We start from the raw sequence: 26,097 nt of genomic DNA, 5'->3' as shown, positions 1-26,097 counted from the left end.
GAGCCAAGCCTATTTCGGCTATTTCCGGAGAAGCATGACGCGCCAGAGCCGGCCGTCAATCATCCTCCGTCTCCATAGGCACGCCCATTTCCCGGTATCTTCGATGTACGAGTACACGGTGAGTACGGGGGTAAAAAAATCGGGACAGGCATACTGTAGCTCGCGCTACAATGCCTGATTTTATGGTAGAAGAAAAAATAATTTTTTTTTTGCGTTCATAGGGTGAACCCCCGCTTTAAGTTGCACATATCAATTGTTTATAATTGGGAAACACAGGGTGGTGCGACTTTTGATGTCCAAAGCTGCATGACAAGTTGCACAAGTGTGAATGTTGTGTAAGAGAAAAATGAGACATCGGGGTGTTTCCCAACTAAACACACGGTGCAGTCACATGAATTTTGCTCTTCCACAGAAGGATCCTGCCTGGCTGGAGTGGGAGAAAAATGGAAAACAAGCCTGTCGTGAGAAAAAACTTGTAGGCTGCCGCTGCTGGTAGTTGCCAGGCTGTAATGCTGATTCAAACGCTGTATTGAGTCAATGGCGTTGATTTTGCTAAAGGCAAAAAAATATGTTCTTTGCAAGAGCATTTCCTTGGCTCATGGAATGTAGTGAAATTTCACTTTGCAAAGCATATCCAATCTTGTGAAAGAAGAATAAAAAAGTGTTTTTTTTTTTTTAAGCCCCGGACCAATTTGTTGCTAAATGCCCAGGCCAGGTTTTGCGATTCGGCACTGCGTCGCTTTAACAGACAATTGCGCGGTCGTGCGACGTGGCTCCCAAACAAAATTGGCGTCCTTTTTTCCCCACAAATAGAGCTTTCTTTTGGTGGTATTTGATCACACCTGCGGTTTTTATTTTTTGCGCTATAAACAAAAATAGAGTGACAATTTTGAAAAAAATGCAATCTTTTTTACTTTTTGCTATAATAAATATCCCCCAAAAACATATATAGAAACTTTTTTTTCCTCAGTTTAGGCCGATACGTATTCTTCTACCTATTTTTGGTAAAAAAAAATCGCAATAAGCGTTTATCGATTGGTTTGCGCAAAATTTATAGCGTTTACAAAATAGGGGATAGTTTCGTGACTGCGACATTATGGCGGACACTTCAGACAATTTTGACACATTTTTGGGACCATTGTCATTTTCACAGCAAAAAATGCATTTAAATTGCATTGTTTATTGTGAAAATGACAGTTGCAGTTTGAGAGTTAACCACAGGGGGCTCTGTAGGAGTTAGGGTTCACCTAGTGTGTGTTTACAACTGTAGGGGGGTGTGGCTGTAGGACTGACGTCATCGATCGAGTCTCCCTATAAAGGGGATCACTCGATCGATACGCCGCCACAGTGAAGTCGTGTTTACATACGGCTCTCCCCGTTCTTCAGCTCCGGAGAGCGATCGCGACGGGGCGGCTATAAACGAATAGCCGCGCCGTCGTCCCGGATCGCTCCCTGCGGGAATCCGCCTGCCGCACGCAGCGGAGGGGGTCCCGATCAGACCCGCTAGAAGGCGGGGACGTGTATGTGTGTGTGTGTATATGTATATATATATATATATATATATATATATATATATATATATATATATATATATATATATATATATATATATATATATATATATATATATATATATATATATATATATATATATACACCCATCTGCCTGTACGTGCCATTCTGTGGACATAAATGGCGGGCGTTAAGTGGTTAAATCAAATCCACCCTGTGTGCAAATGGGCTTTATTTAAATCATAATTTTTAAAAAGAAACTGTCATCTCTGTCCCACAGCGGCTGCTCCTCCAACCCACTGTTAACTCACTGACTGTTCCATTCACATTAATGGGATGGCGGGTGATGCGGCAGTGACACCAAAATGTGAGGGACGTGGCGACAGCAGGTGAGTAGATGCCCGCCAACAGGCGCTGCCATGACGTATCTGAAATGACAGGTGCTCTTTAAAGCGGTTGTAAACTCAGATAATGTTGCCCCAAATCAGCAATATGCCATTTCATCTTGCTGTTTAGCAGCTATGCGCCACATACATTATGCAAATAGAACGTTCTTACTTGAAAAATGTGACTTTTTCTGATCCCCTTTGCTTGTGCTCAGCCGCTGCCATTATGACTCCTGTCTTCCGCGTTTCAGTTGTATTTTATTTCCGCCCTCACATTCCTTCTGTGTCCAAAATCCCGCACGTGCGCATATGTTCCTGAAGCCAAGCCTCGTTTTCGTATCAGACAGAGAGGTTCTGTCCTCGGCTCTGCGCTCCAACCCCTGTGACATAGCGAGTCACATGGGGTTAGGATCAGCTTCTCAGCGAGGGAGTATCGCGGGATCTCGGGGCTGACGTCAGCCAAAGGAAATGACGCAGCCCTGGCATGTACACAGTTTTCCGGCCAGAAGAAGAGCCGGCCGGAAAAACGGCACTAACTGCGCATGTGCCGATTACGTCATTCATTCGAAAATGACAGATTACACAGAAAGGGATAAGGTAGGAAGCGTTTTACACAGAGCAACTCGTTCATAAGGTAGGAAAGGTTTATATGGTGGAAATAGCACAGGATGGGTTTACAACCACTTTAAATGTAAGGCCTTATTCTTGCTGGTAGTTAGAATCTTTAAAAAAAGTATGGTTGTTTTTTTTTTTTTATATCTTTTTTTTTTTTTATTTTTTTTTTTTGCTATTCATACTTGCCTCGGTGGATGGAGCATCAGGCTGATGTCAGCTGCCGCTGTCCCCCGACGTCTCTGCACTGAGAACTGAGCCACCGAACACCGCTGATGGCTCAGTTTTCACTCCTCCCCGAGCAGAGCGATACTGAAAGTCAGTCAGCATGGCTTCTGCTCTACTTCTCAGCGCTCATTGGAGGGGCGGGGAGAGGCTGTCTCATCGGCTCGCTGAGATTGCCATCAATCGGGGCAGTTGGCGGATCCCAACTTGGAAGTCGTGATGACGCGCTGCCCTGACTGATGGCAGCGACGTCAGCGAAGAGTGGACTTCAGACCGATCTCCGCTGAAAACGGGTCACAGGAGTGCAAAACTGATTGCACTCCTGTGACCCAGAGGAGAAGCCCAGCCTAAAAAGCTCAGGCTGGACTTCGCCGTTAATATTTGCAAACAAAATGAAGATTTCCTATTTAGAATAGGCTATCAAGTAAGTAAACTGGCAATATCTGAATCGATTCAATCATAAAGTTTGTTGTGTACATAGATTTGCAAAACAATGGGCTAAAGGAGTATTCCAGAACTTTGTTTTATCTCATGGTTACTGTGCCATTGTGTGAATGCATCAATACAGTGCATGTTATCTCGGCTTACATAGCTTGGATTCATTGAATGAGCTTACTAACAATTTATTGCAGAATATACAGCCTCATGCTACATAACTAAGCTCCATTTCATGCTGAATAAATTATTAATGTATCGTAAATGGGAAAACTACCTTAAGATGGATTTTTACTCCAAAAGCATTTTATTAAAATAAATTTAATAAAAATCCCAAAAAATCTTTTTAAATCCATTGATTTCATATCCACCCTGCTCGCACATGATTGGATAATGAGGTGAAGCTTTGCTGACTTTCATTTACTAAGCTAAGAGAAAATCCCCATGCAAAGTGCACAGGCTATTTGTCATTAAGGGCCCTTTGACACGGAGCGGATCAGTAATGACCCGCTCCGTGTGTCCGCAAAGCTCAGCGGGGATCCTCAGTAAAATCCCTGCTGAGCTGGCAGCTGACAGGGCGATCCCCGCACACTGTGCAGGGACCGCCCTGTCTTTCCTCCGCTCTCCCCTATGGGGGATCGGACGAACACGGACCGTATGTCCATGTTCATCCGATCCGCAGACGGAAGAAAAATAGTATTTCTTCCGTCTGCAAATGCGGATCTTTGCGGAGGCGGACAAATTACGGGTGTCAGCGGATGTTCATCCGCTGACACCCGTAATCACATAGGGACCCATGTATGTCCCGTTTTCATCCGCAAACGGACGGATAAAAATGCGGACATACGGTCCGTACGTGTGAAAGGGCCCTAAGTCATGAAGATCCGAAGCGTACATTTCAGCTTGGTGACGCCTCTTCTTTATGTACTGACTAGACTTTGATCTTAACAGTCATCTGTGTCTAATCATTTATCATGCTCCTCTATAAACCGGTGTTTTTACACCAGCTTAGTCACATCATAAAATAAGGGGTTAAAGGTTGAACTTTATTGTAATTGTTCTGTGTTTTTTCCAGACTGATCACTGCAAATGCAGATTCCAAATCGCAAACCTTTTTAATTATCTGTAGCCTACTACACACCATCAAATCCATTTCATAGCGCAAGTCTGGGAATTTGGCAAAATCTACCCTTGTAGTGGTTAAATGCGTGTCATGTCTGGACTAGAGGAACAGGCAGGATTACTTCCCCTCTGGGCTTTTTTCAGCAGGAACTCCAGGGGGAACTCTGTTCCACCACCTCTGGCTCAGGTCTTCTGCTCACCACTATCACTTGGTAACACAAGTCCAGCTTCTGCAGTAACAAGTAATGGCTTCTCTCTGAGTAGCTCCCACAGGTCAGATCTCCTAAGCACTGAGTGCAGGATCGGGACAATGAAGATGCAGAACAGGTGCCCAGGGTTCAGTACAGTCATGGGCGTTAGGGGGCACATGGTAGGCTGCACCCTCTTCCCTGGTGACCAGTTGTTGATGCTCCTACTACGTGATCTCCCTTGTAAGTGTCTGTAGTATAGTCTGGTAAGCTGTGAAGTACTACAGCCAGATAAGTGCTTCAACCTAATATTGCAACAAAGGTAAGACACATGGTGAAGCTTTTAAGAAGGGGGAGAAGATGAGGGCAGTGGAGGGAGGTAGGAGTTGTATGTAGAGGGAAAAGCTATTTGATGTCATTTGGCAGGTAAGTGTGTGTGGCGGCATGGTTGCATTACCGGACCTATTCTCTGAGAAAAAAAGCCCTGCTTACCCTGACTCCCTGCTTCAGGGCTGTCCTCTTCTCCCTGAAGCGCCAGCCTGTGGGGCTGTGCCTCTGCATCATTGTGTATAATGCAGGGCTAATAAGCCTGCATGCAACCGAGGCTGGGAGCACCTTAGAGTTGTGTTTCTCAACTCCAGTCCTCAAGGCGCCCCAACAGGTCATGTTTTCAGATAATACGGGCTGTGGTAATTGCTAAGGCAGTGAAACTGATCAAATCACCTGTGCAAAATAATGGAAATCCTGAAAACATGACCTGTTGGGGCGCCTTGAGGACTGGAGTTGAGAAACACAGCCTTAGAGAGGAGGTTTTGTTGGACTGGTTGTGCATTATCCCTGAATGGCTAGGCTTAATGAGCATTTAACTCCTGCAGGGGGGAAACCTGGCTTGGTCCCCTTCAATTCATCTTCCAGGACAGCACCTGAGAGAGGCACTGCCTACCTAAAACAAGAAAAGCATCATCAGTTTTCCACAACCAAATATAAGGAGCAGTCAACTAGTGTCCTTTTGTATTTGTCTGGCCAAACAGGAACATCAAAATGGTTGCTATTTTTTTCCCCCAGTTCTTTGTTCTAGTTGCAGGGACCTCCTTGTGCATGCTCCCCCTTGTTTCCAGGGACAGGGGACTTGGAAGGGTCATCTGGGGTTTTCTAGGCTACTTTTGTATCCTAGTTGTGGGACTTTCCCTCCCCATCACCTTCTCGGTTTTCCCCAAGTGGCCTTCTCCTCTGTATGAGAAGAAGCTATCCCCGTAGGCACTAAGGCTCTAGTGGAGCCCACATTTGGTCAGGCTCTGAGCGCTCATGGCTAAGATGGCTAAGCCCCTGATGTATGCTGCTGATTGGTATTGATGGATAATGGTTGCTGGCTTCCCCAGATCTTTTGGAGTGAGATCTGCATGGCTCAAGTAGGTTCATACTCCACCCCATGGGTATCTATGGAGTCCCTGACTATATCTTTAGAATATTTTAAATCCTCACTAAGATTTGTGTTTGTTTTTTGTGTTTGTGTCAGAATATTTTCTTTAACTTTTTGTGTCTAAGGCCCCATACACAACCTGCGCAACAGCATAGGGCAGCCTATTTGCTTGAATGGGCTGACCTTTGTGTGACACACGCCAAAATAGTTCCTGCACCTTTTTTGGCAGTGGGCCCCATGCGTTTTTGTAATGTGTGTTTGTTTAACAATCTGCTTGCTGTATTTAGAGTGTCATTAAGAAGTAATGGCACTGCAAGTGTAATGCACATTTTCGGGAACACGCAGGTGTGAATGGGGCCTAAGTCACAGCAAGAAATGAGGGGAAATTTCCCTTTTTAGATGGTCGTTATCAGGTTACCAAAGCTTTTGCCTCAATTCCTGTTTTGGTGACGTCGGTAAAACAGGAACAAAGGCAGTATTAAAATCCAGACGGGTTTCAATACGGTTGTACTCGATCTCAGGCACTGTTCACATCTGGCGTTTTGTGATCTCGGGCAGAATAGCTGAGATTCTCCCCAGATCCCAAATCACACTGCAATAGTGGCAAAATGCGCTGTGTGTTTTTGGGTGCCATTCATTTTTAATGGCACATAAATGTGGTGTGGTTTTGCTGCACAATAAATCGTGCTGCAATCGTGGCAAACACATTGCATGAAGCTTGTTGCCCAAAAAAGCTCTTGCTCGCTTCGTGGTGATTGCAGTGCGATTTTTTTATTGTGTGGCAATCATGGCAAAACCACACCACATTTAGGTGCCATTTAAAAGTGAACGGTACCCAAACACGTGTGGAGCCTTTTTTTTTTTTTTAAGTAATGCAGAGCGATTTGGGATCACAAAGTATTGCAGCGATTCTGCCCGAGATCCCAAAACGCCTGATGTCAATGGGGCCTAAAGAAAAACAAAGTTCTGGCTTTACATTGACCTTGGATTTACCTGCTATAATGTGCACATTTCCTTGTGATCTTCCTGCCTTTCCTCTGCTATTTTGCTTTAGCATAAGGACCATGCAGACCGCATTCAAATGTCTACCTTCTACCTGGCCTTGTGAATACTGCTGAGAATCCCCACACTGTTCTGTGGACCCTGAATTTTCTCCACATCAGTGTCTTCCGTCTCCCTTCTGTTTGCTTACAGGACAGGCACTTATGTAGCAAGCCTAAGACTGCTTTCACACTGGAGCGTATTTCAGGCCCTTTAGCGTTAAAAAAAGCGCCTGAAAGAAGCTGCATCTGCAATCCCAATGTGAAAGCTCGAGTGCTTTCACACTGAGGCGCTGCGCTGGCAGGGAGTAAAAAACAAGTCCTGCAAGCAGCTTCTTTGTATCTCTTTAGGAGCGTTGAATACACCGCCCGCTTCTCTCCTAAAGCCCCCTTCCCATTAAGGGAGCTTTTTTTTTGTTTTTTCTTTCAACGCCAAAGCGCCTGAAAAGCGCCCCAGTGTGAAAGGGGTCTAATTTTTCCTTTTTTTTAAAACATACCAAAAAAAAAATGTTTTTTTTATTTATTTTTTTTGTCTTGATTTCTTCATCTGTTTAGTTTTATTATTTTTTTTTTTTCACTTACAGAAGGAAGATCTAAAGATTGACTCTGGACTTTCATCATTCGGAAGTGAGGAAATCTGAAGTATATTGACAGTTTGGAGTGTGACCTTTGTTTTACAGACATGCATTACTACTGAAATATGCAATCTTCTCTTTTTTTTTTTTTTCCGACAAAATGATAGTTAGATAAAGCTTGTTTTGTTCCTCTTTGGGATTTTTGATTCCTTCTGCTTGCCTTTATGCATTTTCGCACCAAGTTTTATACACTTGTGCCATTGTATGGTGAGATCACAGCTAGTGACCTCCATACCACCAACGTAAAATGTCCACAAAATATCGTCAGGCATCAGACACCTTGCTTCATGGAGAATTTGGTGTCTTCCCATCCAAAGGCATTCGTTATGCACTCAGTCTGACCCAAACAGGGCTTCATATTCAGAGACTGGTGCCCAAACCTGAAGATGACTATCGAACAGTGCTTCCCATTATGGACATGGTGGGATGCCACACACTACGGAGTCGTGGCACAAATGACGTTTTTGCCTATTTTTCTATTTATTCCTATCCAATGAAGAAGAAAAAGGTTGCGATGGGCTCTACACGCGCCCGCCAAAGGTTGGTTCACACTTTTAGAGTGGATGAAGCCTCCAAGTATGAACAAAATCAGTCTATTGCAGAGAAGTGGGCAACTGCAATCAAGTGCCTGATTCAAGATGTCCCCATCTCCAGTGACATCGGTAAGGACATTTTTGCATCAGAATGGAATTTTTTTTTCTTCATTTGTGGGATTTGTATGTGCTTGTGAAATTCTAGCATCTTTAATATACCTAAGAGCATTCTGCACTTTCTTGCTGCACAAACTCAGTGACTAATGTGCCACAAAATACTTGCAGAAAAGATCTGCGCGTTGTCTTCCAGCAAGTACAAGATGACAGTAGCAGTTAGGCAGGGGCTGAGAGGTGAGGGGAGATATTTTTTAGAAATGATACGTTTCTCCTATCACCTTCCAAGATGGCACACCTGAGAGGGGAGGGCTCCTCCCCCACCGGAAGCACAATCAATTGACAGCTTGTTGTAAGTCCCCACCCTTCCCCCTGATCCCCAGTATTGATTGTGTTTCTCCCGAACACGGCGATATTTAGCAGAAAGGCCTTGCAGGCAGTGGTCCCATCCTAAAGTAGGCCTGTGGTTCTTTTATTATCCTCTCAGGTATGCCGTCCTGGAAGGTGATGGGAGGAAACCTATGTTGGACTTACCGGTAACAGTATTTCTACGAACCTTCCAGGCCGGCAGGCCTAGTTCCCGCCCTATATGGAGGAAAAGATGAGCTAGGTGGTAAGTACCTATGTGGAACGATGTCCCTTGTGAACCAGTTCAGGATTACTTTATTACATACTGGGGATCAGGGAAGGGTGGGGACTTATAACAAGCTGTCAATTGATTGTGTTTCCTGTGGGGAGGAGCCCTCCTCTCTCAGGTGTGCCATCCTGGAAGGTTCGTAGAAATACTGTTACCGGTAAGTCTAATGTAGGTTTTATTGATCTACAGCTGTTAGTGGCCATCATCCCAATTTTACCAGCAAGGGTACTTTCACCTGGTCTTTCTGATCAGGACCCCTTGGTCTTTCTGATCAGGACCCCTTATCCATTTTTCAGGTGGATCTGTTTGGAAATGCCATGCAAGTCTGTGGGCAAGTGGATGTAAATGGATGTTTGTCCATTTACATCCATCTACCTCTCTGTATTTGTAAGGGATTGGGCTCCATTAGCTTTTTCTTGCAAGTAGAAATCAGAAATGACAAAAGCCATGTTTCTTTTAGGCTCCTAATAGCTAGGTGAGATCAGAAAGTGGATGTCGTGGTCTTTCTCCCCTCTGCCATGCAGGTCCTGTGCCCACAAGCTGGGATAGAGGAGCCTGGGAAATGTTTTGGGAGGGGCTTAATTTTATGATGATTTGTGGGACAGCCACATACATGAAAGCCAACATTTGGTTTGTGACATTTTCACACACTCCCATCACTGTAAAACTCATTGCTGTTGCCGATTGTATGCCAAATGCAGGTGGCAGTTAAAGACCCTGCAAATACAGAAAAATACCTGTTGACCTGCCTGAAATGCGTTCTGCTCCTGTATACTATAGGGAGCTGACAACACACAGCATTTTGTGTACTGGGTGTTGTCGGCAATGACCAGCCTATTTTTACTAAACTACTCTACCACTCTCAGATCTTCACAATATAAAGACTTATTCATCTAAAGTCCAAGATAACAACTAGAACAGGGGTAGGCAAACATTGGCTCTCCAGCTGGAACTACATTTCCCATGAGGCATTGCAAGGTTGGCCGTTACAATTACTCCCAGAGGCATGATTGGGTTGGCAGTTACAATTGTAGTTCTGCAACAGCTGGAGTGCCACAGGTTGCCTACCCCTGAACTAGAAGATCTCTATGAGCCTCGTGGGACGTTTGTGTTGGACAAAACTTTTCCAGGTTGCATTGCACAGTGGGTGGAGATTAGACTGTGTCACACCTATAAATTGGCTTTTCTGCAGTGGTAACACATTAATGTCCAAGTGTAACTGTCAAGCACTCCTGCATACACTTTAACTACTTGGGGTCCTTGGGGTGTAGGATGTACTCGTGTACGTAAACTACAATTGTGCAACACATATTTGGTGTCCGCAAACCTGCTGGAGTGAGAGATAAGAAGTCCCTCATGGCTAACTCTAAACTGATGAGCTGTAGATGCATTTACAGTGCCTTGATAAAGTATTCATACCCCTGGAAATTTTTGACATTTTGTCATGTGACAACCAAGACCGTAAAGGTATATTATGTGATCGACCAACACAAAGCGGCACATAATTGTGAAGTGGGAGAAAAATTATAAACGGTTTTCAAAATTTATTACAAATATCTGAAAAGTGTTGCATGCATTTGTGTTCAGCCCCCCCCGAGTCAATACTTTGTATAACCACCTTTCGCTGAGATTACAGCTGCAAGTCTTTTTTTTTTTGGTTATGTCTCTACCAGCTTTGCATATCTAGAGTGACATTTTTTGCCCATTACTTTTTTGCAAAATAGCTCAAGTTCTGTCAGATTGGATGGAGAGCAATTTCCAAGTCTTGCCACAGATTCTCAATTGGATTTAGGTCTGGACTTTAACCGGTCAGATCGTGTGTGTGGGCCTTTAGACCCCTTTCACACTGGGGTGTTTTTCAGGTGCCTTTGGACTAAAATTGGCAACTACAAAGCACCTAAAAAATTGCACCCCTGCAGTCTCAGTGTGAAAGCCAGAGTGCTTTCACACTGAGGCGATGCGCTGGCAGGACGTTACAAAAACTCCTGCAAGGAGTATCTTTGGAGCGGTATGTACACCGCTCCTGCCCATTAAAATGAATGCATAAGATTGGAGGGAATTTGCAGAGTGGCCTTATTTGCTTGAATGGGTCATGCATGGCAGGTGCTCCACCCACCAACTATGACAGGATGTATAACTCTTGCTGTAGCTGCGATGTGTACACCCCTGGATACTGAAGCTAAAGGGGGAGCGGTTGGGGTAGGTGGAAAAACCAACGTCTTAACTATGGGGTTTTACCAACTCCCAAACTGCAAATGTAATTTAACCCTTACTGTTCTGAGCCCCCTTTAAGGCTGCTTTTACACTGATGTGCTGCTGTTTACCCGGATTGCTGGCGCAGTGTATCTGCAACCTTTCTGCGTTAGCTTTGCCATAGACTTTTATTATATCCTGCAGGTGTGGTGCAATTTCTGAAAGCGCACCAAAACTCCTGCATTTAGAAAGGGCATCAAACCTACAGCATATAATGGAAGCCTATGGCCAAGTACAGTAAAGCTACAGGTACACTGTACCTATGGTGTGGGTAAACGGCACATCAGTGTGAAAGCAGCCTTATACTATTATGCCCAGTGTATTGCTTCAAACTGACCTAAAGATCTCCTTTCCTGCTGCTGGCACCACTCTGGAAACCGCTAGCCAGGATAAGAAATGGAGTGCATTTGGTTTAACTCCACATGGGACAGGAGCCAGCACTACAGAGGAGGCATCGACTTATGTGGTTCTTGCTTCCTACTACAGTTACAACTAGGGGTGCAACGGATCAAAAAACTCACGGATCGGATCAGGAGTCACGGATCGGATCATTTTTCGGATCAGCAAAAAAAAAAAAGACTAATCTTGTTACATCCAACAGAGTTTTAGATTCAGTTATTTTCAACACAAAATGGAGCTTATGTGCTTAAAGCGGGAGTTCACCCGAATTTTTTTTTTTAACATTAGATTCATGCTCATTTTGTGAAGGGGAATCGGGTAGTTTTTTTAAAAATGAAGCAGTACTTACCGTTTTAGAGAGCGATATTCTCCGCCGCTTCCGGGTATGGTCTTCGGGACTGGGTGTTCCTATTTGATTGACAGTCTTCCGACAGGCTTCCGATGGTCGCATGCATCGCGTCACGAGTAGCCGAAAGAAGCTGAACGTCGGTGCGGCTCTATACGGTGCCTGCGCACCGACGTTCGGCTACTTTTGGAAAATCGTGAAGCGATAGATGCGACCGTCCATTGGTAATACTTTTTTTTCAAGAGCTGATTTTTTTTTTTCTTGATTGTTTGTAGAATTCATGTGGCTACGCCTAAAGTATTTTTACAGAAGTGGTTCCCTTTATAGCCCAACTCCAGGAAACCTGAAAATCATGCAAGGGTCAACTGCTCTTTTGTGTCTGGCAGACAGAAAAGCAGTTTTACAGTGCATCCCGAAAGTATTCACAGTGCTTCACTTTTTCCACATGTTGTTATTGTATAGTCTTATTCCAAAATGGATTAAATTCATTATTTTCCTCAAAATTCGCCAACAAAAAAAAACATAATGACGATAGGGGGCCGTCAATGCACAGCCATTTTCAGATCTCTCCAGAGATGTTCAATCATATTCAAATCTGGGCTCCACCATAACAAAGGAGTGGCTATCTTGGCTGTTGGCTTAGGGTCGTTTGTCCTGTTGAAAGATGAACCTTCACCCCAGTCTGAGGTCCAGAGCACTTTGGAGCAAGTTTTCTTCAAGTGTGTGTCTGTCCATTACTGCATTCATTTCCCTGGATCCTGACTAGTCTCCCAGTTCCTGCCACTGAAATTCATCCCCACAGTAGGATGCTGCCACCACCATGCTTCACTGTAGGGATGGTATTGGCCAGGTGATTGGCGGTGCTTGGTTTCCTCCAGACATGACGCTTGCCATTCATGTTTGAGTTCAATCTTTGTGTCATTAGACCAAAGAATTTTGTTTCTCATGGTCAGAGTCCTTCAGGTGCCTTTTTTTCAAACTCCAGATGGGCTGTCATTCCTCTTACTGAGGAGTGGCTTCTGTCTGGCCACTCTACCATACAGGCCTGATTGGTGGAGTGCTGCAGAGAGGTTGTTCTTCTGGAAGGTTCTCCTTTCTCCCCAGAGAAATGTTGGCGCTCTGTCAGAGTGACCATCGGGTTCTTGGTCACCACCCTGACTAAGGCCCTTCTCCCCCGATCGCTCAGTTTGGCCATGCAGCCCGCTCTAGGAGGAGTCCTGGTGTTTCCAAACCTCTTCCGTTTATGGATGATGGAGGCCATTGTGCTCATTGGGGGCCCTAATGCTGAAGAAATGTTTCTGTACCCTTCTCCAGATCTGTGCCTCCATACAATCCTGTCTTGGTGGTCTACAGACAGTTTCTTGGAGTTCATGGCTTGGTTTGTGCTCTGACATGCACTGTTCATTGTGGGACCTTTTTATATAGACGGGTGTGTCTTTCCAAATCATGTCCAATCAACTGAATTTACCACATGTGGACTCCAATCAAGTTGTAGAAACATCTCAGGGATGGTCAGTGGAAACGGTGCACCTGAGCTCAATTTTCATGGCAAAGGTTGTGAATACTTATGTACATGTATAATAATAATAATAATACAATTTTTTTAATACATTTGCAAATATTTCAAACTTTTTTTTTTTTTTTTTTTTGAGGAAAATAATGAATTTAAATCATTTTGGAATAAGGCTGTAACATAACAAAATGTGGAAAAAGTGAAGAGCTGTGAATACTTTCTGGATGCACTGTACTTGCCTGATCCTTGTGCTCCCCCATACTCTGGTGGTGAACTGTTCCTTGATGTCCTTGGCTATGATCCCTGCATCAGTCATGATGATGTCAGAGGACTTTAGATTACCTGAGCATCAGGGAGAAGAGACTGCAGGGACCACTTAAAGGAGTTGTAAAGGAATTTTATCGCGGCTCCCCCCCCCCCCCCCCCCCCCCCCGCAGCAACTACACACAGACATGCAAGCAAGCTTGCATGGTGTGTAGCTGTTGCGGGCATGCTGCCGTGATACAGCGGTGGCCATAGCCACCGCTGTATCACTCGTCCCCGGCACACCGCGTCATTGGATGTGATTGACAGCAGCGCCAGCCAATGGCTGTGCTGCTTTCCATCCACTGCAGCCAGTCAACGGCCAGGCTTCGACTCGAGGAGGATGACAGGGGCGAGCGCGGGACTTTGGAAGGGTCAGGTAAGTAAAACAGGGGCCACATCATCTGATGTTTTTTCACCTTAATGGATAAAATGCATTAAGGTGAAACAATTTTTTGTCCTTTAAGCAAGGCAACAAATGGAAAAAGAAAATATGGACAGCCACACTCCAAAAAACCTTGATGGTTGTCTTTATTTAAAGGAAAAATGCACTACAAGTCACAGCCCACTACACGGGAGTAAAACAGCTGACGCGTTTCGCACTATAAATTTGTGCTTAATCATAGCTGTTTTACTCCCGTGTAGTGTGCTGTGACTTGTAGTGTATTTTTCCTTTTTTAAATAAAGGCAACCATCAAGGTTTTTTGGAGTGCGGCTGTCCATATTTTCTTCTTCCATTTGTTGCCTTGTGCATTGCCAGCACCCTTGATCTCCTGAGACCATACTGATCATCCTAACACAATCCACCTGGAGCGGGAACTTTCTTTCTTCCTTTAAGCAAGGCAATTGAGCCTACAGGAGGATTGGGTGGTAAAACTGCTGCTGTTCCCGGTGCCCTAGACCAGGCATGTCCAGAGTCCGTGGCCCTTGTTGCGCTTTAATGTGGCCCCCCCCCCCCCCTGGTAATTTTGGATATATATATCTTTTGCGGCCCCCGAGCTACTAAAGATATATACTGTATTTATCAGCGCTACCTCAGAGGGGACAGGGAGGGGGCATAACAAGTGTTTACTCAGCGGCATCTGTACTAGGACGTTCCGTCTCCTGGGCTGCCATTGGATGACTGTTCTGCCTATCATAGAAGGCAGGACTTGCTATTAAAGAGGCCGCTGAGAAAACAGGAGATTCTCCTGCATGTAATCTATTAGTGCTTGTCCCGCCCCATCCAAGGCTGCAAATGGGCATGGATCAGGCTGCATTGATGGCAATAGTGAGGCTGCATTCATGGCAATGGGGAGCCTGCATTGATGGGCACTGAGCCTTATTTTGCTTCACAGTTCTTTATTTAAAATTGTTTTATTTTTTTTTCCCCCTGAAATTTCCCTCTTAAAGTGTTATGCCGATAAATAATGTATACATACAATAACACTCCCGAGCTCATCCTTAGTCTTGAGCGACGCTCTGGGATTCATTGGGGTCACAAAAGATATATATCTATATAGATCGATACAAATAGCACGCCCAAGCTTAACTCTTCACCACACACAGCCACAAAGGCAGGAAAATTCTTGTTGGGCAGTGTATTAGTTGCTCGGACAAACACACTTGGACCGAATTTTAATGGTTCAAAGAATGTCAGGCAAAAATGGTCGGCCCTCACGCATGTTCGCTTCATCAAATCTGGCCCTCTTTGAAAAAAGTTTGGACACCCCTGCCCTAGACATAAAGGAGCAGTTTACCTTCATAGTGCAGCCCCAGCCTCACTTCAAGGGAAGATTTTTAGGTTTCCTGGAGTTCAGCTTAGACAGGGGAGGATAATTCTATTTCCCAAGATACAGATTAGCTGTTCTAAAATAATCAACATAGAGAGAGAAAAAGGAAAACAAAAATTACTCTTGTGTAAATGTTACAGCAATAACTTGAATATGTTTTTATTGAAAATCCTGAATCTCCTATACAGTATAAACTGAGCAAGTCTTGGGAATGTATTGACCCGGCGTGATGTGCTGACAATTGTTCAGCCCTGGGAAATGTGGATTTGGGATGTTCTGCCCTTGATGTGGGCAGTTCTGGATTGCAGCCCAGAATCGTTCATGTAGCTGAAGAAAGGCTTTCCCAGCTGACCACCGTATAGCGGCCTCAAGTCGTCTTGCTTGTGGCGCCAAGCACATGATTCCTTGTGATGTTTCTTTAATAAATAGAACTAGCTGTAAAACAATTCTTACTGTAGCAAATACATTTTTTTTTTATTTTTTCTAAAAGTGAACTTCTACTTTTTCCTATGTAGGCCCGTGGTTCACTTTAACGTCTTTAAGAGCTTCTACTTACTTTTGTTCCCTGCTGCCCATTCAGCAGCTGAGAATGAGGAAACCAATCTCTGTAATGCTTTGGGATATTCTCCCTTCAAAATTCCACTCCCGCTCTCTGTTTTTAGGGTGGCTACTTTGCCTTGCAGGATCCCCGGGCGCTCTTCTGTAGCCACCCTTGTGCATGCATTTCTACCCTGGACTGCAGCTGCTGGGGGAAGAAGCCTTAGCATAAACTCTGTACAGATAGGTATGCATGAGCTTTCCTTTGGTGGTGCTCATGTTGATGGGACATATAATTTGAGGCTGTCATGTGACCATGCTGTTAAAGCGGTTCTACAGTCTAAGCATTTTTACTTCAATGCATTCTAGAGCTGCACGATTCTGGCTAAAATGAGAATTAGGCTAAATTTGCAGTTTCTTTTTTTTTTATTCATTAAAATGTGTGTTTGTTCGTAAATGCGTTTGGAAAACCGCTGCACAAATACGGTGTGACATAAAATATTGTAACAACCACCATTTTATTCTCTAGGGTCTCTGCTAAAAAAAATATCTGGTGTTTGGTTGTTCAAAGTAATTTTCTAGCAGAAAATAAGACCTTTTTTTATTTGTAAGCAATGTCAGAAAAAGTTTGGTCTGTAAATGGTTACACTTCCTTCATCTACACGCTGGAGTTCTTTCCTTTTGATCAAAGAACGAAAAGATACTTTATTTGTGTTGTATTAAAACTTGGCCGCTGCATGGATTTTGTTTTTCCAGCTGTGAGCACTCTCTGCACTTGTTAGATTGTGACATGCTGTTTAAAGCGGAGGTTCGGCCAATTATTTTTTTTATTTTATTTTTTTTGTAAAGCCAGCAGCTACAAATACGGCAGCTGCTGACTTTTAAAAAAATGGACACTTACCTGTCTAATCGCTTGGTCCTCGGCTGCTTCCGCCGCCATCCTCAGTGAGGGAAATAGGAAGTGAAGCCTTGCGGCTTCACTGCCCAAATCCTTACTGCGCATGCACGAGGATTGCGGCGCGCCATCACTGGTCCCCGGTCTCTCCTGGGAACAGTGTTTCCCAGAAGACAGCGGGGGGGGGGGGGTTTGGTGTGACGTCACAGGCTGGATTCCCCGGGGGGATCCGAACCTGGAAGTGGTGCAAATACCTGTCTCAGACAGGTATCTGCACCCCCCCTCCCCCTGAAAGGTGCCAAAAAGCGGAGGATAATTTTTTGTGTGAACCTCCGCTTTAAGATCGGGCAGGGAAAAAAGATCACGATTTCGATTCTTCACGCAGCTCTAAAGCATTCTTTGCATTAAAGTGGATGTAAAACCTATCCAATAAAAAAATCTATTTAAGCAAATTCTGCTATGTACTTTTTGACAAGTTGTATCATCTACAATCGTGTTTAATAAAAATATATATTCTATTATCTCACAAGTGAGTACACCCCTCACATTTTTGTAAATATGTTGTTATATCTTTTCATGTGACAACACAGAAGAAATTACACTTTAAATTGTAGCAAAGTAGTGAGTGTACAGCTTGTATAACAGTGTAACTTTGCTGTCCCCTCAAAATAACTCAACACACAGCCATTAGTGTCTAGACCGCTGACAACAAGAGTGAGTACACCACTATGTGAAAATGTCCGAATTGGGCCCAAAGTGTCAATATTTTGTGTGCCCACCATTATCTTCCAACACTGCCTTTAAAGCAGAACTCCAGGCAAAAATGTTTTCCCATGTTCTTGTTGCATATTTCCTACCTTCACTAACTATGTCACCCATGCTCTTCTGAGCTCTGTAGTTCCTCTGCAATAGCCTGCGGAACTTGGTGATTTCCTGTTTGCAAGACTGCTGGCTGCTATCCCTCCAGTAACCTCAGCCAGCAGTCTGACACGCCCCCCTTGTAGTCCTCTGAAAGTAAGCAGGGAGTTGTACTGACGCCTGGCATGCTGTAGTGGGTGGAGAGGGTCTCGCAGCCCTTGGTCTGTGCTGCCCATATAGGTGGTGTCGTCCTCTGCTCCCTGCCAGCACTGCCCCCACCATCTCTCTCCAGTGCGGGGATAGTTGCAGATAATCGGGACAGATCAGATCTCAGGCTGACAGATCTGTACAGTATGTGAAAGAACTGTATGTGGTACAGCCTCGCCTTCCTGCACATTGGAACAGTGCGCTCTGCGCTGTCTATCACAAACCTGGTGCAGGGCGGTGGGGCTGTACGATGAGGACGAGCGGTGCTTTCATATATTGTACAGATCTGTCAGCCCGAGATCCGCTCTGTCCCACTTTATCTGCAACTCCCCGCTCTGCAATGAATGGCACTGGTGTCACCGCAGTGATAATAGGCACTGGTGGCTTACCTTTACATAAGCTATTGCCCCTTCAATCCATCATGAATGCTGCTGCCAGACTCATCCACCTTGCCAATCTCTGTGTGTGCTACTCCTCTGTCAATCACTAGCCTAGTCTCAAAATACCAACCTAATCCTTCTTTGTTCCTCTCAAGACCTCTAGCTACCTCATCAGCTCCTCCCATGCTCACCTTCAAGACTTTTCCAGAGCCTCCCCAATCCTATGGCACTCCTTACCCCAATTTGTCCAATTTTTACATGATCCCTGAAAACCATCCTCTTTAGGGAAGAATTGTTGGGCAACAAATGCTAAACTGTGTTTTTTCCAGCTGTTTAGCGCCACCCTTTGGGCACCTGCTGCTAATGTTGTGTTATGGTGAGCATTGCTTCTGAGCATGTGTGTTTGTACTTTGGAGTTTTGTCCGACGGACTTGCGTACACACGTTCGGATAATCCGACAACACACATTTGTTGGCAGACAATTTTAAAGCATGCTATCCCACATTTGTCCGCGCAAAATCTGACAACAATTGTCCGATGGAGCATACAAAAGGTCGGATTTTCCAACGTCAGTCTGTCATCACACTTTCCCCGTTGGAAAATCCGATCGTGTGTACGAGGCTTAACAGTGGTGAGAGCCGTCGGTGCGGAGGCTGGTCTATATCACAGGTGTCAAACACAAGGCCCGTGGGCCGAATCTGGCCCTCCAGGCCATTTCATGTGGCCCTCACACCTCTCCTGCAGCTGCAGGAGAGCTCCATATACGAGTGCTTTGGATTACAAGCATGCTTCCGAAAAGAATTATGCGCGCAATCCAAGGTTTTATTTATTCTTTTTTTTTTTTTCCATCATCGGTTCATCCCCCCACAGTTATCAACTTTGTTTTTCACTTGACCACCCTCCCTTCCCTCTGAGTTCTCCTGTATTGTATTGTATTGTATTGTATTGTATTGTATTGTATTGTAACTGTACTGTCTGCCCTCATGTTGTAAAGTGCTTCGCAAACTGTTGGTGCTATATAAATCCTGTATAATAATAATAATGGCAACCTTGTCAGCTGCGAATGTCCTTGCATGGAAACAATCCCCCCCCCCCCCCCATCTCTCAAGAGATAAGATCCATTGGATCTTGCATGATTGCCTTGCATTCAGTATTCTTTTATCTAATTTTTGTGAGAGGTCATAGTACAAAGCTGCTTGATACAAGCTGACACAGGATGACTTGAACCTTCCCCCTTTCTGGGATGTTTCCTGGACTCAACTTGTTTAGATTACACGTAATGGTAATAAAAAGTAATATAATGCCTTTTTAAAAACCACTTTAGGCTGATGTCAGATAAGCAACTTTGCTGCGAGTAATCCCAGTGGCAAACTCGCTAAGAGACTGCCTGTTTGTCTTCCACCACTAGCGATTAAGCAGCGTTTAGGCTTAGTGGTTCTCCAGGGACAGACAGTCTCTTTAAGCCCAGGTTCACATTGGAGCGATTTGTCATGCGATTTGAGAGATCAAATCGCATGACAAGTCGCAGCCTATTGGCTGCAATGGCACTGTTCCAATCGGTGCGACACCGATTTTGTGGCGCCGCACCGATTTGCAAAAGTAGTTCCTGCACTACTTTTGCAGATTTCAGGTGCGATTTCTATAGACATCTGTGTATGAAGCCACACAAATGTCTATCAAGTAGCACCTGAAATCGCGCTGACCTTGCTACTTTGAAATCATGCTACTTTACTTAGCGCAATTTCAAAGTAGCATCAGTGTGAACCAGGGCTAAAGCTGAGTTCTGCCTGGGGGGGAAAAAAAAAACATTAACATTACATAACCTTACCCTGATTATTTATAAACCCGCAGCTGCAGGCATCATCCCGGTACCGTTGTTTAGAGCCGGCGATTGGCAATCCAGGCATAATAACGTATGTGGCTAAAAGCCGCTTGGTTGTTATGCAGGAGGAGCCCCTCTCGCTGCTCTGACCGGGCCTCCTGTCCCACCGGGAGACTCGATCCGGCACCTCCAGTGTCCAGCCGCAGACTAAAACAAAGCTGTAAACGGCTTCGATTCAGTCTCCGCAATGTAAACACGGAAGCGACGTCATGACGTCACTTCCGGGTTTCTCGGCTGCCAAGTGCGCCGGATTTAAAAAAGTATACAGTATTCAGAATCGCTGTTTTTGATGATCTGAATACTTTGAAGTGTAAAGGAGGGATCGGGGGTCTAAAAGATAGATAGATAGATAGATATAGATATATATATATATATATATATATATATATATATATATATATATATATATATATATATATATATATATATATATATATATATATATATATATATTCTCTCCATAAAGAGTACCTGTCACCACCTATTACTGTCACAAGGGATGTTTACATTCCTTGTGACAGCAATAAAAGTGATCAAAAAGTAAAAATAAAAACACAATTTTAATATTATAAAAATATTTTTTTTTCAAAGCGTTTCCCTCCCCGCGAGCTCGCGCAACAAAGAAAACGCATACGGAAGTCGCGGCCGCATATGAAAACGATGTTCAAATCACACGTGAGGTATCGCCGCGATAGCAATAATTCTAGCACTAGACCTCCTCTGTAACTCTAACCTGGTAACCGTAAAAAAAAGTTTAAAGTGTCGCCTATGGAGATTTTTAGGAACCGTAGTTTGTCGCCATTCCACGAGTGTGCAATTATAAAGCGTGACATGTTTGGTATCTATTTACTCGGCGTAACATTAGCTTTCACATTACACAAAAAAATTGGGCTAACTTTACTTTTTCTTTTTCTTTTTTTTTTTTTAATTCATGAAAGTAAATTTTTTCCAAAAAGTTGCGTTTAAAACACCGCCGCACAAATTCCGTCCGACATAAAATATGGCTACAATCGCCATTTTATTCTCTAGATTCTCTGCTAAAAAATATATCTAATGTGTTGGGTGTTCTAAGTAATTTTCTAGCAAAAAATATGGATTTTAACTTGTAAACACCAAATGTCAGAAATGGGCTTGGGCATGAAAGGGTTAATGTGGAATTAGAGATAACCTTGGGTTCATTTTACAAGCATTTGGGCTGCTTTAAACTATATTAGGAAAGTTGTACAGTTTCTTTAAAGTATAATAAAAATACATGTAGGTTGGCAACTAACATGCTTTTTTATTTATTTTTTGCTTGCAAACCGCAATATTTAAAATTGCATGACTGCGTGCATGTGAGCAAATAATGATTAACATTCCACAGCTCATACAAATCTAAATGCACATACTCGGGCCTATTGAAAAACACCAATTCAGTAATCGGTTTGCTCAGAACATAGCTGTCACTTTAATTTTGAATAGCTCTGGGTGTAGGTACTGTCAAAAGTATATGTACCCAATGCACACAAATGATCCTTGGTAGCGCAAACTAAATGGTGTCTGGAAGCAAATGGCTTAGTGTATGTATGCATGTATGTATGTATGTAAATACCGTATTTATTCGAGTATAACGCGCCAAATTTTATACCCAAAAAAAAATCAAAGTTTTGGGTGCGCGTTATACACAAGGACTGGGGTGGGATGACCGTGGCGGGACCGAAACCGATTATTAGCGGGAGTACTCGTACTCCCGCTAATACCGCCGATACTAGAATACTTACCCCCTTCCCCCCGCCGCTACCGCCACCAACGCCGCTACAACGTTAATCCCCGCAGCGCGGGGAACATTACAGACAGCTTTCGTTTGAATAGCTGTTTTCCCCGCCGCGCATAGACACTCCCCCTTGGACGGATCTGTCCAATCGCGAGCAAGGGGGAGTGTCTATGCGCGGCAGGGAAAACGGCTGTTCAAACGAGCGCTGTTTGTAATGTTCCCGCGCCGTGGTGATTAACAGTAGGTGGCTGCACATACGGGGGACATGGCTGCACATACGGGGGACATGGCTGCACATACGGGGGACATGGCTGGACATACGGGGGACATGGCTGGACATACGGGGGACATGGCTGGACATACGGGGGACATGGCTGGACATACGGGGGACATGGCTGGACATACGGGGGACATGGCTGGACATACGGGGGACATGGCTGGACATACGGGGGACATGGCTGGACATACAATAAATGATTTTTGGCAATTACAATGATTTTATACCGATTTTTTTTTTTTTTTTTTTTTTTTTTTTTTATATCGAAAATTAGGGGTGCGCGTTATACACGTGTGCGCGTTATACTCGAATAAATACGGTAAATATAATGTGTGTGTATATATTTTTTTTTTTATATTTCTGGGAATAATAAAAAAAAAAAAGTGGAATATGTGCTTATACAATGATAATAAATATATTTGATGACATGGTATTCGAACTTTAAAACTAGGGTTGTCCCGATACCACTTTTTTAGGACTGAGTACAAGTACCGATACTTTTTTTTCAAGTAGTCGCCGATACCGAATACCGATACTTTTTTTAAATGTGTCCCCACATGCAGCCATGTCCCCCCACAAATGCAGCCATGTCCCCCCACAAATGCAGCCATGTCCCCCCCCATATATGCAGCCATGTCCTCCCCATATCCAGCCATGTCCCCCCCATATATGCAGCCATGTCCTCCCCATACCAGCCATGTTCCTCCCCATATGCAGCAATGTCCTCCCCATACCAGCCATGCCCCCCCCATATGCAGCAATGTCCCCCCCATATGCAGCAATGTCCTCCCCATACCAGCCATGCCCCCCCCCATATGCAGCAATGTCCTCCCCATACCAGCCATGTCCCCCCCCATGTGCAGCCATGTCCCCCCCCATGTGCAGCCATGTCCTCCCCATACCAGCCATGTCCCCCCCCCATATGCAGCAATGTCCTCCCCATACCAGCCATGTCCCCCCCCCCCATATGCAGCAATGTCCTCCCCATACCAGCCATGTCCCCCCCATATGCCGCAATGTCCTCCCCATACCAGCCAGCCAGTATTCTATTCTGGTATCGGGGGTATTTGCGGGAGTACGAGTACTCCCGCAAATACTCGGTATCGGTCCCGATACCGATACTAGTATCGGTATCGGGACAACCCTATTTAAAACATAAAGATTTTTTTAATGGCTGAGTGGGAGGGGCGGGCTGATGACATTTCGCTCTCATGCCTTGTACAGACAATCTGTTTTCCCGGCGGGAAAACTGCCATGTTTGCATTTGGTCGGGAAAAGCCATCAGGAAAACTGAAAATTGAATTCAAATACTTACCGTAATTGTCCTTTCCTGACGAGCTCCATGGCAGCACAGATCCCACCCAGCTTGGTAGGACTAGTTACAGAACACAGAGGTTGTAGGTGGGTTCAAATTAATGATTCAAGTCCTGTGGGGGGGTGGAGCCTATGGAGCTCGTCAGGAAAGGAAAAATTACGCTAAGTATTTGATTTCAATTTACCGTTGTCTTTCTGTCCTCCCTGTCTTTCTTCCCTTTTTTTTTTGTTTTTGTTTAATGCATCCTCTGCATTAAGGTAAAAACACCTTAATGCAGCTCACTGCTCCAGCACTGTCCCGGCTGCAGCACCACTCCTCTCACTTCCTGGTCTCACAGGAGATGGTGGGAGCCATAGGCTACTGCTTCTGTCAGACTCCTGTGAGGATGGGGAGGGGGCGTGGCTTACCAGTGCATACAGTATATGCATGCACATAGCTGGGATCAGGAGCACGGGTGCCTTCATAGCACCCAGCTTACTAAGGAGGAGACGACGTTGTCAGCCAGGGACTGCCAAAGAGTACGTAACGAACCGCTCTGTGCAATATCTTCGCACGGGGCAGGTAAATGGAACATGTGTTTTTTTTTTATTATTAAAAATTATTTACCTTTCACATCACTTAAATGTCTAAAAGCTCTTATTGAATCTAAATTACTAATGGACCCCAGCTCTTTCCATAAAGGGGCCTTTCACGGTCCATGCTATTACACGGGATGTTGTTCATCCCTTGTAATGGCAATAAAGTCGTGTGTATATATATGTATTTGTATGTTTTTTTTTAAAGGTACAGTGTTACCTTTTTTTTATCTGTAATTGGTATTGGCGAGTACTTGAGGAAAGGTATCGGTACTTGTACTCGGTCATAAACTGGTATCTGTGCATCCCTACCAATAATGCAACATGCTCAACTTTTGCTGACTGCACTGGGACCCACAGCACTGGTGTGAAATGGGGCCATAAAAAATGAGGAAAGAGCTGTACATGCATTTTTTGATGCAGATTAAAACACACTGGGCTGCATCTGGTGTGGGGGAAGTCACCACCGTAAAACATGCAGTGCCTAGACAAGAATAATATTTCCTTTTTTGCTACAGAGAGCTTCTTATGGGGCAATGATTAAATCCCTTCCCTCAGATGGTAGCATTCCATCAGTCTAGGCAAGATGGCATGTGGATAAAATCTGATATGAATAAACAGACCTGCAGGGATGTGAACAATTTTTAACTTTCATTTTCAGAGTGTTTGAATTAAAAAATAAAGTTCTGTTTCAAGACTTGTAAAAAGTAAATTGATCTTTTATCCAAAAAGTACATGGTTTCTTTTTTTGTGTGTGGGAGTGCATGTTTTTTTTTTTTTTAAAATAAAAAAAACAATATTGCATGTTTCCCCTGTAGTAGGATATTGACTTTTATCTTCTGAAGTGCTGGCTCAAATCTTTGTTTTGTAAAAACAAATTTGCCATGCCCATCTTCTGACGCCCAAATTGTGGTACTGTCCCGTCGTACATGGCTGAGAGTCTTGTAGAAGATCTTTTAAATGTAATAATGAGTACGTTTCTGTTTTATCTGACTTGATTAATCTTGCTCTTCTGTTTGACATTTTTATATCTAGAGATTACTCGAGATCTCCAGCCCAGAGCCCGGCGATTATTGCTAATACTGAATCCTTATGGTGGACGCGGTAATTCCCTGCAGCAGTGTCACACACACATTCTGCCCATAATTACTGAAGCGGATATCAGCTACAACCTCGTACAAACAGGTGCAATTTTATACAATGCAAATTGTGTGTTCTTCCTCTGCAATTATTGGTTTTGTCACTTGACTAACTATATCCCTTCTTTCTTGTTACTTCCAGAGAGACAAAATCATGCCCGAGAGCTGGTACAGACTATTAACTTGAAAGAATGGGATGGTATTGTTGTAATTTCTGGAGATGGAGTTCTCTTTGAGGTAATATCCACATTTACATTTAAGCATAGTCTGAACTTTGCTGTATTTGTCTGCACATTGCAGCTAGGGCCTGGTTGTTTGTCACTTTACCAATCCACATTGATTATTTATTTTTCCAATAGTTTTTTTTATTAGAATTTTAAAAGTATTACAAAGTAAAGAAATATAGTAGTGATTGAGAGATATGTAATATCAAATACAGGTTTACAGTATGTATTACATGTAGATATTATCCAATAAATGATATAAGATGAACATGCTATGAAGCATAACCAAGCCGTAAGGCCCCTTTCACACTGGGGCGGGAGGTGCGGTGATGTAAGCAAGGTATAGTTGCAAGTTAGTGGCAGCATTTATACCTGTTGAGTCTTAGCTGAGGAGGTCTCCAAAGTTATCTTTTGGATGATAATAGATCATTGTATGTACAACCTAAAAGGATTTCGGTGCAGGTGGTGGTGCAAGAGAAGTGGGATATTGTGACGTTGTAAAGCTCTATGGGTAGAAAGGGAACGAACTTTGGCTCAAAGAAACAATGATTTGTAATTTAAAAGTTTTGTCCATACTGTTACTTTGTTAGTTGTTCATACCAAAGGTTTA

General features: G+C 43.9%; 1 protein-coding gene across 1 annotated transcript in view; it reads left to right on the top strand.

The window, feature by feature from the left end:
* The window catches only part of SPHK2 (sphingosine kinase 2), a 48,982-nt gene that overhangs the window by 10,405 nt on the left and 12,480 nt on the right, over window positions 1-26,097 (top strand). Inside the window, 3 exon segments of the mRNA XM_040325648.1 lie at window positions 7,525-8,237; window positions 25,160-25,309; window positions 25,406-25,500. Coding sequence (XP_040181582.1) covers window positions 7,823-8,237; window positions 25,160-25,309; window positions 25,406-25,500 — 660 coding nt within the window. The 5' untranslated portion in view covers window positions 7,525-7,822.

Source organism: Rana temporaria, chromosome 10 (genome assembly GCF_905171775.1).
Source record: "Rana temporaria chromosome 10, aRanTem1.1, whole genome shotgun sequence".
NCBI lineage: Eukaryota > Metazoa > Chordata > Amphibia > Anura > Ranidae > Rana > Rana temporaria.
This window is presented reverse-complemented; position numbering and strand designations above follow the sequence as displayed.